The following is a 17,032-nucleotide window of genomic DNA, read 5'->3' on the forward strand; positions in this document are numbered from 1 at the left end:
TTGGCCGGGGCTCCTCTTTGGTCAGTGGTTGTCATTGCCCTGTTGGGGCAGGGTCTGCTCCCAAGTTGTTGGGAGTAGAAGCCCCCAGATCCATTTCTGATCTGCAGTGCAAGGGAGGTAGGATTGGAACCCTCCCACCAGAAGAAGAGCCACTGTGTATTGTTTCACTGGAGCTATGTACCTGTGAGTATGCTCTGTTGTGTCACCTTCACCTTTTGTGTGAACTCACAAAGTGCACTGTTGTTGGCACTGCCTTTGCCTCACCTCAAGCGTGGATGTGTTGGCAGTTGGTCTTGGTGTCTCTCAGGAGTTGTTTTCACAAGGTCACCAGTGCAGATACACTGAAGTCAGGTCCCAAGACTGTAGTAGTTGCATACCTGGACCCGCTGTGGGAGCTATGGAGGCACTGCAGACCCTGGCCTGGCCTAGCCCCGGCGTGTACGTGCCCACAAAGCCCACAGCTGCTAAGGCCAGACCCATTCCACCTGCAGGAGCTCTCATTGCGTCTGCGTTCTTAAACTAGTCTTCAAAAACGTTGTAATAGACAGAGGAGCTTGGCAAACTGCATTCCATGGGGTCACAAAGACACGACTGAGCGCGCACACACACACACACACACACACACACAGTATTTTAATTAGTTACTTTTTTTATTTTACTGAATTCCAACAAGGAAATCAGACTTTCCTTAGCAGTGGTTGAGTGATTTATCTTATAATAACTACTTGGAATATTGCTACTGATGAACTGAAAATATCTCTGCAACCTGTAACTTAACTTCAGAACCTTATTAATGTTGGCATACAGTCAGTAAATATTTTTACATAATTGTTAGAAAGATAAAGGAAGAGTCTTAAACCAACTAGATCTTTAGATCTTAGAAGATTAAGATTTGTTTCTTTTGCATGCTGGAAGATTAATTAAGATTTACCTCTTTTACATCCCTCTCAGTATGGTGTATTTGTTGTATGTATAGTAAATAATAATGTTTTACTATGGAGCTACAAAAGGAGTCCTAATTAAGGAGTTACAACTTCCCTCCTTACAGTATTTCAACGAATCAGTAATTCATCTGATATGTCTCTATATTAGGAAGGATTATTTAAATATATTTATTAGTCAAGAATTTCCTAATTGCTGAAGTATATCCCATTTTACGACAGATTTTCTTCCCTTAAAAAGAAGCTCTTGATAATATTTCAAAATAGAATACTAGCTAAAAATAGTAATTTTTTTAAATCTACTGTACCTGCTTTTATGTTAACTTCTTTTATACTTAACACCATAGTTTTAGTTGAATGATCAGCAAGTTATGATATTTTGTGCCTAATACATAAGTAAACACATATCTCCAAAAAAATTCATAGTGGAATACTTGAGACCTAACAACTGAACATACAAATAGATTTGTCCTAGGTTTGGCTGAAAGCTTTCTGTGTAGAACAAGAGAATTCAATGACTAGCTTAGACTTGTGTTCAAGAGAAGAATTTTGTGCTGTTGGACACCATCTTCCAAGCATAGTGTAGTGGTCGTATCACTGAATTGTTTTCTGCCCTTTTTTTTTTGGCCAGAGGAATTTTTATAAAATTAGATATACAAAGTAGGAATGTTCTTGTGCAGATGTTTAGAAATCTAATTCATATTCTTTCTTGCTTATTTTTCAGTAAACCAGATATGTCACGCCTGAGACTCGCTGCTGGGAGTGCAATTGTGAAGCTGGCCCAGGAGCCCTGTTACCATGAGATTATTACATTAGAACAGTATCAGCTGTGTGCTTTAGCTATCAATGTAAGGAAAATGGTTGGTTGTACAGAACATGATTCTTTGTGTTCTTTGACTTTTAGTACTTGTGGTACTTCCATATTTAAAATATCTATTTGTTATGATTTTAGTTTTGGTGCTGTTATTCAGATACTTGACTAGGCAATATGAGAAATGAGATTTTTGCAAAGCCCATAATTTTCTGGTTTACTATTCCCACTTTAATTTTGGAGATAACCTTATTTTGCCATAAAATGAGAATTGTTTAAAAATAGCATATTAAATTTCTTAGAAAACAACATATGTAATTAATTTTTCAAATTGGTAGTACTTGCAGTCTATCGATTTATTGGATTCTTTCTTAGGGTATTAGTGGTATTGGTTGTTAAGTAGAAATTTTTTTAAAAAAATTAGGGCAAGTATGGATGTTAAGAGAGATGGAGTTTGTTTGAAACTTGCTGTGTATAGTAAGTATGTGCAGATGATTAGTTAAATGTCCACTCTGTCCAGAGAACATCCATGCTTGTTAAATTCTAGAGACTTTCTTTTCTAGCATACTGTATATGTTACTATCTCAGTCACCAAATTCCCAATGTGAAAGTTCAGATTACCTAAGTTTAAAGGTAGTTTTAGAATTCTGTTGACTGTGAAACGTGTATTCATTGTAAAACGTTAATTATTAGCACATTCTCACAACTTACAAATGTGGGATTACCCTATTGTAAACAAAGCTTTTTCCTAATTTTATTGTTCTTTCGACCACAGGCTTGTCTCTGCTCTCTCATTCTGTTCACTCTTACCTGCTCACATTTTAGCATTCGCTTTCACTGTTTTCCAAAAATGATCTAATTAAGTCCCCCAGTCCAGTGATCTTAATCTTTATTATACATGTCCTTTTGGCATCATTTGATACAGCTCATTGCACCTTTATTTTTGAAATACTTTTTTTTGGCTTTTGTCTCCTGATTTTTGTCATACTTCACAACTACATTTTCTGGCCCTTCTCGAGTTTCTGGACCCACTTCCAATGCCAAACAGAAATTTCAGACTTTTATTTTCTGAGGACGTAAGACTGAATCTCTCCCAAATCTATTCTTTCCTGACATGCAGAGAACCTCAGTAAACCATTAAGTAAAGGTGAATGGCATTTCTTAGACCTAAAAGCATGATTTATATTTGACTGTTTGCTTGTGTTTGCACCTTGTCACAAAAGTACAGATAATTCTGTCCTTTGATATCTATTACATCTTTTTAATTCATACCTTCTTAACCATTCTGATGCTGTACCCATTGTTAGCTGTCATCTGTGCCTTTGGGAGACTTTCTCTATGGTGGGTTAAATTTCCCTATCAAGTTCTGGTAATGTTATTCCCCTGGTCAGAAATATTTATGGGCTTGTACTCATAAAGAAAAATTATATATATTTTACCTTGTCATTCAAGCCCTTCTAGTATTTGGACCCGCATATACATTTTAAAATTATGTTTAGCACACCACCCTTTACCTGTGTTTATTTCGGTGAAGCCGAACTTTTTTTTTTCTTTTATGTACCTGTAGTTTGCCTCCCTCTAATTTTATTTTCACCCTCTTCATTTCTACATACCCAAATCCAGCCGTTTTTGCAAATCGTGACTCAGACGCAATCTTTTCCACGAAACTTGCTCTTATTCTTACAACAGATCTCCTTTGGATCCCCTACAGATTTTATCTATAGTCCTGATACATACTTGCCTTGCGCTTAGTTACATGCCTATGGTTTATTGTATTTACTTGAGTTGAGCTCTTTAAAGGCAATGTTGTATCTCAGTGGCCTTTGTCATGTATTTGAATAGAAAGTAAATCTGGAGGAATAAAAATTCAGTAATACAAATCTTGAAAGCAAAAGTTGCCCAGTCGCGTCCAACACTCTGCAACCCCATGGACTATACGGCCCATGGAATTGTCCAGGCCAGAATACTGGAGTGGGTAGCCTTTCCTTTCTCCAGGGGATCTTCCCAACCCAGGGATAGAACCCAGGTCTCCCTCATTGCAGGCAGGCAGATTCTTTACCAGCTGAGCCACCAGGGAAGCCCTTGAAAGTCAGTCAGTCATGTCTGACTCTTTGCGACCCCATGGACTATACAATCCATGGAATTCTCCAGGCCAGTCTAGGTATTTTAAAATTTGAATGTACTTCATGAAAATTTACTGTGTATTTCTATGTGCTGTGCATTGTTCTAAGTTCTTCAGATACAAAGGTGAGTCACGGCTGTAGCCCTTAAGAAGATAACCTTTTAGAAGAACAGAAAATATAAGTGCTGTTAATATAATGCAATACACACAATAATTGAACTGTTTACAAGATACTACAAATAACTCTGAGAATAATTTACACTTAAGAAGTATACTTTGCTGTACAGCAGGAATTAACACAAAAGTATATTTAATATGCAGACTAAAATGAATTTCTTAGTAGTGAATAAAAGCTTTGATTGGAACTTTATCTCGGAAAAATATTTGGTAGTATTAGATACCATCTTCATTACGTTGAACCAATTACTGGTTATAACCATAAACATGAAAGTATCAAGTGTCTGCTTTTTTGATAGTGTATTTTTCCTGATAAAAATTGTATCATCATATCCTCTGCTTCACATGTTTTTATAACCTAGTCAAAGTGTAAATCTTTAGTTCATATTTTTAATAGCCTTGTTGTTCAGTTGCTCAGTTGTGTCTGACTCTGTGACCCCATGGACTGCAGCACGGCAGGCTTCCCTGTCCTTCACCGTCTCCTGGAACTCACCCAAACTCATGTCCATCGAGTCGGTGATGCCATCCAACCGTCTCGTCCTCTGTCATCCCCGTCTCCTCCCGCCCTCAGTCTCTCCCAGCATCAGGCTCTTTTCTCATGAGTCGGGTCTTTGTATCAGTGGCCACAGCATTGGAGTTTCAGTGTCAGTCCTTCCAGTGGATATTCAGGGTTGATTTCCTTTAGGATTGACTGGTTTAACAACCTAATGGAAAGGGTAAATCTGTTCTTTACTTCATATTAGTTTTTATAAACTAGTGAAAAGGGTAAATCTTTGCAAAAACCAGAGCAAACATTGGAAGACTTCCTCATTTCCCAGGAGCACATCTTTTAAATCTTTATTTAGGTGATTGTCTTTTGCTGTACCCATTGTATCATCATTCTTTTTTTTTCCCCCTGATATATTTTATTTTATTTTAATTTTTATTGGAGGCTAATGATTTTACAATATTATATTGGTTGGTTTTGCTATACATTGACATGAATCCGTCCTGGGTGTACATGAGTTCTCCCTACTGAACCCCCCTCCCACCTCCCTCCTCCCCTTATTGTATCATCATTCTTGTCAGTTTTCTCATCTTTTGTTGTTAAATGTGTCCGTTGCCTTGCATATGATTTGACAGTTTTTTTCTAACATTATCATAATGACCTTTTGAAACTCTCCTACCTTTGCTGTGATTCACAGTTAACATTGTAATTAATTTGCATTGTACTATTAGATCGTCAGTGATTACTGAAAAAATGACAAAAACATGGCCTTGGAAATGTATCTAAGTAGTGTGGAGGGATATTTGAGTGCTCTTCAGTGTTTTGTTGTTGTTTGCTTGCTTTATTGAGGTATATTTGATTTACAGTATGGTGTTAGTTTTTGGTGTGACGAGTGTACTGATGCTGGTTACTTCTGCAGGTTATATTCCACTGTAGCTTATTATATTAGATAATAATATTGAGTGAAAGTGAGAGTTACTCAGTCATGTCTGTCTCTCTGCAACCCCATAGACAATAGCCCCCCATACTCCTCTGTCCATGGAATTCTCCAGGCAAGAATACTGGCATGGGTAACCATTCTCTTCTCCAGTATAATATTGACTAGTTTGTATCTATTGTATCTATTAATCCCATACTTCTGATTTGTCCCTCACCCACTTAATATTCTTACGAATAGCTTGTTCATTTGTGAATATATTTGTGATATATTGACTTTTATTTATATTGTTTGTTTGTAATTGGGTATTTTCATAATGAATAATTGGATACTGAAAATTCCTCTCCCGATAGGAGTAATAATGAGGAAGGGTTAGTATAAGTTTAATTTTGTTTTGTGGAGTATAAGGATAGATAATAGACAGTAGTTCTGTCTATTGATTACTATTTTTTTGTAATTGAGGTATAGTTGATTTATAGTGTTGTGTTAAATTCTGCTATATAGCAAAGTAATTCAGTAGTGTATATAAACACACACACACACGCATTCTTTTTATATTCTTTTCCATTATGGTTTATCACAGAATACTGAATCTAGTTCCTTGTGCTATCCAGTAGAACCTTGTTATCCATTCTGTATATAATGCTTTGCGTCTGCTAACCCGAAACTACCATTTCATCCCTCCCTGACTCTACCTTCCCCCTTGGCAACCAACTATAAGTCTGTTCTGTGTGTCTGTTCTGTTTTGTAGATAGGTTCATTTGTGTCTTATTTTAGATTCCACATATAAGTGATAGTATCTGTCTTTCTGACCTGCCTAGTTCATTTAGTATAATAATCCACAGATCCATTCATGTTGCTTCAAAATGTCAATATTTCATTCATTTTATGGCTGAGTTGTATTCCATTGTATTTTTGTCATTCATCTGTCGATGGACCTTTATGTTGTTTCCAGGTCTTGGCTATTGTAAACAGTATTGCTATGAACATGGTGGCGCAGGTATCTTTTTGAACTATAGTTTTGTCTGATTATGTGCTCAGGAGTGTGATTACTGGATTGTATGGCAACTCTATTTTCAGTTTTTTGAGGAACCTCCATACTATTCTCCATAGTAGCTGCACTTGACTACTTTTTTTTAAAGTGGGTGTTTGGTATTGTAATAAACTGAAGTTTAAAGTAAATGAAAGAAGATGCACAAAACAAGGATTTAAAGATAAGGGCAAGATGTTGCAACCTAGGTTTTGAAGAAAAGCGAAATTAGCATTCTAGATAGAAGAGATAAACATACAGTTGCAATAATATGAAACATACCACACATTATGTTCATTGATGGAGTGTAATAATGAAAGTCTTTGTATATCTCATATATGGCTCAAAAGTCATATTGCGCTTTTCCCTATAGTTTAGAAAAAATTCTCATAATCTGTAGCAGACACTGTGCTAGGTTTTGAGGCACAAAGAGGAATAAAATCACAGTACTTGGCTTCAAGAAAGAGCACTGCATAAGATAGATAAACCAGTCCTTTTCATACTGTGTGCTAAGTGCTAGGCTGCAGATCTGCACAGAGTACTAGCAGAACACAGCACTAGATACTCACAGAGGGTGCAGGATAAAGATTTGCACAGTGATTTCTAGAAGATATGGGAGCTGTCCTTGAAGATGAGGACAGGCTAGCTACTAGAGTGGAGGTGGGTGGTTTAGGAGAGTGACTAGTGTGAGAAAAGCAGACACAGTGATGAGCAGTTCATTTATAGAACTAAGAGGAACGTGATGTTGCTGAAATGGATTAGTAACTCCTGCCTTCAGAGTTGTGCGTTTTAATCTGAACAGTTGTTTTAAATGATAGAACTAAATATATAAATTGGACAGAGTTTTATCTTGCTCACTAAATGAAAAAGGTAAATAAGAGATAGTGTTCAGACTTATTTTTACATATCTCATTTAAGTTAAGGTGGATTAATATTTACTAGTTTTTATCTATTTTAAGAGTACATTCAGTGTGTTCTCACACAGGTAGCTGGTAGTCATTTTAAGGTCCAAATTATCACTCTGGCCTCCATATTAACTTGTCACATCTCAGTCCTGTGAACTGGAGCACTGGTTGTGGGTACACATGCTATGTTTATTCTTCTGATTACCTGATATAGTGGATTTCCTATCCAAAGTTGTTACTTCCTCTTTGATACCCTGTAGGTAACATGTGGAATTATTATGTCTTCCAGGATGAATGCTATCAAGTAAGACAAGTGTTTGCTCAGAAACTTCACAAAGGCCTTTCTCGATTACGGCTTCCACTTGAGTATATGGCAATTTGTGCACTTTGTGCAAAAGACCCTGTAAAGGAAAGAAGAGCTCATGCCAGGCAGTGTCTGGTAAAAAATATCAATGTGAGACGCGAGTATCTGAAACAGCATGCAGCTGTTAGCGGTAAGCTTGTGTGAAAATGAAGAGTGTACTTTCCCATCTTGCCAGTTTCAGTTTTGTGGAACACAAAATTGATGTTACTGTTGTTTATTATATTCTAATCGGTCCTCATTAAGTAAGGTGTTATTGCTGTTTTTCAGTAGCAACTTTTCCTGGTAAAAGGTCATTTTAAAATACAAATGCATGGGTATTTAAATATCAACCCATAGTTCTTTATGCAACTGACTAAAAGGCCAAGGGGAAAAAGCAGGAACTTTGGAGGTAAATGAAACAGTAAGAGGTATATTTATGAAGATTGTCTAAGTACTCTTTTAGTTTAAAAAAGTCCAGGTCTTTAAACTTTATTGGTTTTCCTCACCTATAGCTGACATTAATATCAGGGTCCTTTGTGCCTTTTTAAAATCTGCTCACGTCACTCCATCCACACTATTAGTTTTTGTGTCCCTGACTTCTATAACTTGATCAACAACATTAAAAGCCATCCAGTTATGCAAGTCAGAAGTCAGAGGCATTCCTCATGCCTTCTTTTTTCCTCTCATTGGTCACAAATCCTCTTAGTTCTTCTTCTGGGTGTCTTCACTGTTTCTCCCCAACTCCCCGATCCTGCTATATTTCACTTGGATTATCATATCTACTCCTAACTCCCTGTTGTAAGTGTTCCCCTGCCTCCAGCCGAGCCACACCACTGTCAAAATTATCTTCCTGAAACAGATCGGCTCAAGTCACTTCTTTGCTTTAAACCTTGGTTGGCTCCTTTCTGCTCAGAGGATCATTAGCATGACCCTTTGTGGTTAACTCTCAACCTGAGTTTTAAACTTTCTCTGTAGCTACTCCTGAGTGTAAATTCTTTGCTCCTTGTACTCTGGATAATTAGAAATTTGTGTAGCCAGCTTTTTTCTCTGTTGTCAACTCTGTCTGGAAATTGCCTCCCCCTTCTGGCCAAACAAATAAACAAAACCAAGGAGAGACATTTGCCCCTTTTGAATCCTTTAAAATACAGTTTTGGGACCCTCTTTCTTTCTCTTCCTACTTCGCCTTGAGGGTTCTGGAGTTAAATCTCACCTCTGCCACCTCTGCCATTTACTGGTTGTATTTGGGTGGGTTGTTATGCAGTCTGAGCCTTAGTTTCCTTTTTGTAAGATTGGTATAGTTTTACCTGTATCTTATGCTGGTTATGATTAAAAAGTTATATATATATAAAGCACCTGGCATAATGCATGGTCCAAAGAAGTACTCAGAAGTTATTAGCTGTTCTTATTTTAGGGTACTGTCCGTGGTGAAGTGGGGCTTCTGTCCTGGTCCTGTCTGTGCTCAGTGTGGGGTCTTTGTCTAGCCTTTGCATCTTTATATTTAAAATAGTAAGCCCTACTAAAATAATAGGTCTGAAAGAGTAAGCACTCAGTACATGTTTGATAGACTTTAATTCAAATTTCACTGAATTTTGAACTTTGTTACTTTTTTCTTCTGTACCTACCTTGAAATGAATATTACACACAAGCTTATTCTGAGTTCAGGGATAGGTATAAAGAAAATTTGGTGCCTTGTTGACACATACATTATTTTACTCTAGACTGAACATCTGATTTAAAATTGCAAGAATGGGAAATATAAAAAGAATTGCTCAGAGTATGAATCTTGGTCTTTTGAGTAACCTTTATTAAAAACTAGTTAGGATTTCCATTTCTATGTGTAATGGACTGTACTGATCTCAGTCAAAATATTAAAACATTTGAATTTAAACTGAAAAGATACTTCATTGTTATTTAAAATGCCCTCGAAACAGTGTCTGTTCCTTTCTGTCAGTTTTTATGTTGCAAATTGTATTAAATAGTATCAACCGTGACTTCCTATTTTTGTGCCATACTGACTGAAAGATTTACTAGTTGTTTTCCTTTTTGCACAGTAACTTACAAGGGAGTTACATAGAGTTACTAATAAGAAGAAAAATAGATTTTATGTTCCTTAGTCTTGAGTATAGTTTGGGTCACTTTTTCTCATATCTGTTGAAAATTGAAATGTTTATCTTTGTAGGCTCAGCACAGGGTGCATTTAGTAGGCATATGAATATTGACCATGATGGATAACTGAATAAACTTGATGATGCACCTCAGCACTGGACCTTTCAGTGTATTTTTCTTCCAGTGATATTGTGGTAAATTATTGGGATGCAAGAAATAGAGTATCAGAGAGAGAAAGAGAATGAGTAAGATTTGGTTTTCTAACCTAGATGTTTTTGTTTTATTTCTTTTTCAGAAAAATTATTGTCTCTTCTACCTGAGTATGTTGTTCCATATACAATTCACCTTTTGGCGCATGACCCAGATTATGTCAAAGTACAGGATATTGAACAACTTAAAGACGTTAAAGAGTAAGACTTTTTCCATCCCATTTTCATATTTTCTGAAGTTTTTTCCCCTTTCCTGCTGATAATGGAATCTCAGTTATAATTAGTGTATTAAATTTATTTCATTTCTTAGGAGTTTAAGGTTCTTTACCTTATTTGTTCTTTTTCTTTTCCCCTACCATCTCTTCATATTTCATTTCTTATGTGATTCCCAAAACAACTTTAGCATAATTACTGTATTACTGTCCTGTTTTTCTGCCAGTCTGGCATTTCTTTTCTATTGAAGTTATCCATGAAAGAGTTTGCTTTGTAATTCTTATCTTTTCCTACTTTCTTCTGAAGCACTGTATAGATTTTTATGTGGAGTGAATTAGCACTCTTTTATTCACTTGGTAAGCATATCTCCTTTGCAGTTCCTGTCTTTCTCCATAAGGAAGAAAGATAGTCTAATTTAATAATGGGCCAAGTTGATAACCAGCGAACTATTCCCATACTTCACTGTTGATTCTCTGACTAAATTAGGTTTATGAAAGTTGGTCAAAGATCTTGTTGAGATGCCAGAAGAATATACCTGCCAAGGTGTGGGATGGGGGAATATAATGATATTTAGAGAAGTCTTTGTAAGACTTCCTTAAATAGAGATGAGATCCTATTTCTGTTATAGTAAAGGATGACCTCTGTGGTTTTGAATAAATTAATTTCTTATGCTTTTAGCTTCTTCTTAAAGGAAAATAACTCTTGGTTTCTTGATTCATAGAAATATTTTATAGTTAAGTATTTGTGGTGCCTCAAGAGAATAAAATTAAATTACTGGAAATTTTCTCATGACAAGAGAAAAGGCTTTTGCCCTCTTTTTGCCACAGTTTCTAGTTTTAAAATATAAGCAATTAGTTTTCTCAAAATGAATTCTGTATTAGTATGATTATACTAAGGAAAACTTTTAGCCATTCCTCTTTCTCAGAACACGTTGGTTTTTTTTTTTTTTAATGATAAAATATTCCTTGAAACTTAATAAATATTGGGGGCTGTATTTATAAACAGTACAACCCTGAGTGATCTCCTTTCTAGCAGAGAAAAGAAACTGTAAGGTATGCCTGAAGTCTCAGAGGTTACATTTTTCCCTTCTAGAACAATACCTTGTTTCACATTTCCCTCTTCTCCCATTTTTTCCTCTGTACTATCACCCTGTCCCATTCTGTATGCATGATACAGAGATAAAGTCCTTTCATTTTTTTCTTGAATAGAATTTAATATAATTACCCTGAAACTGAGGTACTGAAACTATTTTTTTCCCTTTAGTGTGTAAAGTTGTCAGCCCTGACTTTTTCCTCCATTTATTGATGAAGACTCTTGCAGTTGTTAGTTTCCTAAAGACTGCAGTCAGAACCGCAGTCAGTTTTAGCACATAGAGTCTTCACTTTATGACCCAGTTACTGCTTTAGGCGGTCTTCCATCCCTGCCACAGCTCGGGATTAAGATCATTGCTTTATTTCTACCATTTCTGTCTCTTTTTAACTTTTCTGTCTACCTAGGAAAATTAGACTGAGAAAGGATGTTATGAACTCATACCTACACTGCTGATATGTTGTAATATGTATGTGACGTACTTTTGATTGATTGATTTATAGCGGTTTTGTTTTAATGTTTTCTGCTCTTGGAGTTCATTATATGTAGAATTATATCTGCATTTAATAGTGATTTTTTTTCTTGGTATTTTTTAGGTGTCTTTGGTTTGTGCTGGAAATACTAATGGCTAAAAATGAAAATAATAGTCATGCGTTTATCAGAAAGATGGTAGAAAATATTAAACAAACAAAAGATGCTCAAGGACCAGATGATGCAAAAATGAATGAAGTATGTAATTCTTTGTAAATAGTTATAATTCTATATTGACTTTAAGCATTTGAGCATAGGGTATAAGACTTCTGTAGAGAGCATCAGTCTTTTCTACTAGTAGTAAATAGTAGTATTCGTTAGTAATTAGACTTACTAATATAGACTTACTGATATAGAAAACGAAGATCATGGCATCTGGTCCCATCACTTCGTGGCAAATAGATGGGGAAACAGTGTCAGACTTTATTTTTTTGGGCTCCAAAATCACTGCAGATGCTGATTGCAGCCATGAAATTAAAAGATGCTTACTCCTTGGAAGGAAAGTTATGACCAACCTAGATGGCATATTAAAAAGCAGAGACATTGTTTTGCCAACCAAGGTCCTCCTAGTCAAGGCTATGGTTTTTCCCATGGTCATGTATGAATGTGAGAGTTGGACCGTGAAGAAAGCTGATTGCTGAAGAATTGATGCTTTTGAACTGTGGTGCTGGAGAAGACTCTTGAGAATCCTTTGGACTGCAAGGGGGTCCAACCAGTCCATTGTAAAGGAGATCAATCCTGGGTGTTCATTGGAAGGACTGATGCTAAAGCTGACACTGCAATACTTTGGCCTCCTCATGCGACGAGTTGACTTACTGGAAAAGACTCTGATGCTGGGAGGGATTGGGGGTGGGAGGAGACGGGGACGACAGAGAATGAGATGGCTGGATGGCATCACTGACTCGATGGACATGAGTTTGAGTGAACTCCGGGAGTTGGTGATGGACAGGGAGGCCTGGCGTGCTGTGATTCATGGGGTCGCGGAGAGTCGGACACGACTGAGCGACTGAACTGAACTGAACTGAATATAGAATCAGTAGAGAATAGTATAATGCTGTTACTAGTAAACTAATTACAATAATAGAATAAGTATTTTAACTTACACTGTTGTCCTGAAAACTGCATACTAAATGCATGTTCTGGAATTACTCCTAATTCACAGAGTCTAGTTTGCCAACTTAAGTACCTGATTTTTTCTTTTTGTTTAATACCCATTGCAGAAACTGTATACTGTGTGTGATGTTGCCATGAATATCATCATGTCAAAAAGCACCACATACAGTTTGGAATCTCCTAAAGACCCAGTACTGCCAGCTCGTTTTTTCACCCAGCCTGACAAGGTAGTTATTTTAGGATTTATTTGTGTAAGTTGAAATAAAATGTATTGTCACCACTAGGTTGTGGGAAGATCAGGAGGAATCAGTGTCAAGAGTTGACCCACTTCTTAAATCATGGGGAAAGGTTGCCGTGAATCTTAACCATGTTCAAGATAAGAATATGGGCCAAACCGGAGGACACAAATAGGTTCAGAAATGAGTTAAAATGATCTAGAATTTTTATTGTTTTCTGAGTTTTATGCTAGTCTTAAGAGCACAGGCAAAATTATGATCAAAGCTGGTAATTTAATGAGTTAATGGCCATTGATTCAAAACGGGAAGGAGAATGCTGATACAGTCTGAAATTGTAAGCCCTTGAAATTTCTAACTGGTGTGAAAGAATCGGAGAACTGACATTGGAGCAGGCTTAATACCTGGGGAACATTACAGGGATCTTCCCAAACCACTCTCAGAAAACTCAAGTATAGTATTATTCTAAAAAAAGATATTTTTAAGAATCTCTTGGAGGTTTATAGTCTATCTAAGTGAGAGGAAAACAGTCATTACTTTTTTTTTTTTTAAGTAGAATACCAGTTAATATGTTAACCCCAGTATATAGAGATTGGAACAGGCCTTGTAGGTTCACCTAAAGAGGGACTGTCTGCATTTAGACATTCACTTTTTTGTGATTAAGATAAAAGGAGTATATATGTGGTCTCTTCCTTGGAGAGTATTATTGTATAAGCATGTTTTTGGTCAGATGTTCTTACAGCTCTAGCATATTAGAGCTCAAAAATGTTGTGTTAATACTAGAGTTAGTACAAGGTTAGTTTTAGCTATTACAGCATTTAAAATCAGTGACTGAAATTTTGTGTTTCAACTGATTTTTATTTTCAATAAATATGTATTTTATAATGCACTTTGAAACAAAAGCTGCTCTAATTTAAGCTTTGTTGACTTTTGAATTGCTTCGTAGATACAGTGTTTCAGAAGTCATTGATTGTGTCTCTTTTCCCTTGCTTCCAGAACTTCAGTAACACCAAAAATTATCTGCCTCCAGAAATGAAATCATTTTTCACTCCTGGAAAAGTATGTTTTGACAGTTGTTTTAAATTTTTATGTGGTAGTTTATTTTAGTATGACTGTTGGTATAATTATTTTATTTAGTATTTCTTTTAAATTGGTGTATCAAAAGGAAATACAAATATTCAGTATCTTCCCATTTAGTAAGAAAAAGTTATTTTTGCTATATAGATGTAGGTTGAGATATAGAACATATTTTTTTACCTTATGGTAAAACCCTGGATGTCTTCTTTCTTAAATTTCTTATTCTGTAATAGTAAAGTAAAAAGACATCTTATGTCCTTCCCTTGCAAGAGTCTAATTGTCAATTTTCATTGTTGACTATACATTTTTTGTGTTCTCACTTTCTATGTAAGCCTTCTTCCTACAGTAGATAACTTAGAAACTTAACTGTTATTCTGTTAATACAGTTTTTTATTTATTCAAGTGATGCTCAGTTTATAATTCTTATTTGCTTAAGGATAGGCAGGCTTTTCATGATTTATATATGTAAATACTTTGGCAGATGTTATTTGTGATTCTTTACATCTGAATTTCTTTTGGCTTTTATCAAATAGAAAGAGATATGCATTTTTCATTTCAGCCCAAAACAACCAATGTTCTAGGAGCTGTTAATAAGCCGCTTTCATCAGCAGGCAAACAATCTCAGACAAAATCATCACGAATGGAAACTGTAAGCAATGCAAGCAGCAGCTCAAATCCAAGCTCTCCTGGAAGAATAAAAGGGAGGTAAGTACGCAAGAAATACCATGCTTTGCGTTAAGGACTCCACCAAGGCTATGAGATCTAAAATAACATCTTTTACCTTTAATGTCAGTGAATGAAAGTCAGTGCATAGCTGTACATTCCTATTTTAACACTGATAGCCATTTACAAGGTAAATATATTTGCTTACTCACTTAGATGGGTACTCCATAGCCTTTCATATTTTAGCTTGTTGGGGCAATCCGTTGTTAGACATAAGCTGGTTTCCAAACTAAGTGTCCATTGAATGTAAATCTTTAAATTATGGCTCATCTATACAGTGGAATACATAGTCCTTTAAAAATGATGACATATGAGCTCACATGAAGAGTTTCCACAATATGTGATTGAGTGGAAAAGACAAAGAATAGAACAGTGTAAAGTGTTTTTGGATTTTAAGAAGAATTTGTATTTACATGTGCTTGTACATGCATCAAAAGTTTTAGGAAGAATACCCAACATCTTCATAGTGTATGCAATAATCTAGTGTAGGAGGGAGATGCTCTGATGTGGTTTTGAATTTCTTTTACTGTGCCTGTATATATCTTTTTTGTTTTAAAGAAGTTTAAAAATGTGCTTTCAAAGTATGTTGTGTACTTTCAATTTTTTTATTTTCTTAAGAAAAAAGGAAAATAATTTACACTTTAACTAGTTTTAGCATTTTTGTTTTTTGTTGTTGTTTAGTTTCTAAGTTGTGTCGGTTTTTGTTCACCAGGACTCTTTCTAAGGGAATGGGCTAGGTGTGTGTGAGAGATCACTTTGGTTGGAGAGTAGAGATTAGAGAACAATGGTCAGGGATGAAGCTGAGAGGTAGCCAGATTATGTTTGGCCTTTGTGGATAATGTAAAGGATTTGGTTTGACTTTTAAGTAAAACTGGAAGATGTAGAGTCTAGTGATCTAATTTGTGCTTTTAGAAGATTACCTAGGTTACTGATGGAGAATAGAGAAGCTAGAATCAGCTAATGGTAATCTCATGCAGGCATGAAAAGGGAGAAGGTTGGAAAATAGCCAAATAGTGTTAAGTATATTAAAGTGCTTCCCTTGCAGCTCAGTTGGTAAAGAATCTGCCTGCAATGCAGGAGACTAGGGTTTGATTCCTGAGTCAGGAAGAGCCCCTGGAGAAGGAAATGGCAACCCACTCTAGTATTCTTGCCTAGAGAATTCCAAGGACAGAAGAGCCTGGCGGGCTACAGTCCATGGGATGGCAAGAGAGTCCGACACGATTTAGGGACTAAACCACCATGAAAATGGATACTTTTTGGAAAGAATGAAACTTCTTGTTCATAAAGCTATAAAGCTACACTGGGAACAGGAAGAACTTTTAAGGTTTGATTGTAATAATAATAACAAATATCTGTATTAAAAGGCTTGATAGTTCTGAAATGGATCACAGTGAAAATGAAGATTACACAATGTCTTCACCTTTGCCGGGAAAAAAAAGTGACAAGAGAGACGACTCTGATCTTGTAAGGGTGAGATATTTCATTTGATTTTATAATAAGTACAATAATAGTAATTCTTTCTATGTAAATAGTAATTTTTACACAGAAACCAGTGAGTGTTACTTTCAAGTTTGACATCTGATTTTACTTCAGTGGTTTTAATCACAAATTTGAGTTTATAATTATCCTCTACCGTGTAATTTAAGTATATTGAATTTCTTGTGTGTCTTATCATTCTAGTAAGCAGTCTTTATTCTTTAAAGCTTTGGACTCAAACAAAAGTCTGTTCTGTCTGTTCTGTACTCAGAACTGATTGGCTTTTGTGTTTTTTTTCTTTAAACACAAGAGTTTAGACTTAGCCTTAGAGAAGAGACTAGAATGAGAATTCTTAAAGGTTTTTCCATCTTAGCTGATTTCCTGAGCCTTTAATTACTAAATATGATTCCAGTAAATATTGGAAATGCTGCAGTTTTCATAAAATCCGTGTTTAGTTTTTAAATCTTAATAGCAGTGATACTGTTATGTGTGATAGACATAATTTATAA

General features: G+C 35.8%; 1 protein-coding gene across 7 annotated transcripts in view; it reads left to right on the plus strand.

Annotated features, from left to right (window-relative positions):
* The window catches only part of PDS5B (PDS5 cohesin associated factor B), a 181,966-nt gene that overhangs the window by 149,162 nt on the left and 15,772 nt on the right, over nt 1-17,032 (plus strand). For 5 of the 7 annotated variants that reach the window (XM_055426275.2, XM_055426276.2, XM_055426277.2 and 2 more), the window contains exons 24-31: nt 1,666-1,789; nt 7,700-7,904; nt 10,155-10,269; nt 11,967-12,099; nt 13,122-13,241; nt 14,244-14,306; nt 14,884-15,029; nt 16,412-16,517. In XM_055426275.2, the coding sequence (XP_055282250.1) occupies nt 1,666-1,789; nt 7,700-7,904; nt 10,155-10,269; nt 11,967-12,099; nt 13,122-13,241; nt 14,244-14,306; nt 14,884-15,029; nt 16,412-16,517 (1,012 nt within the window). The remainder of the gene's footprint in view (nt 1-1,665; nt 1,790-7,699; nt 7,905-10,154; nt 10,270-11,966; nt 12,100-13,121; nt 13,242-14,243; nt 14,307-14,883; nt 15,030-16,411; nt 16,518-17,032) is intronic. The other 2 variants (XM_055426278.2, XM_055426279.2) reach the window with 1 other exon arrangement.

This window comes from Moschus berezovskii, chromosome 13, assembly GCF_049115385.1.
Source record: "Moschus berezovskii isolate FMDL1 chromosome 13, NW_MosBer_1.0, whole genome shotgun sequence".
NCBI classification, from domain to species: domain Eukaryota; kingdom Metazoa; phylum Chordata; class Mammalia; order Artiodactyla; family Moschidae; genus Moschus; species Moschus berezovskii.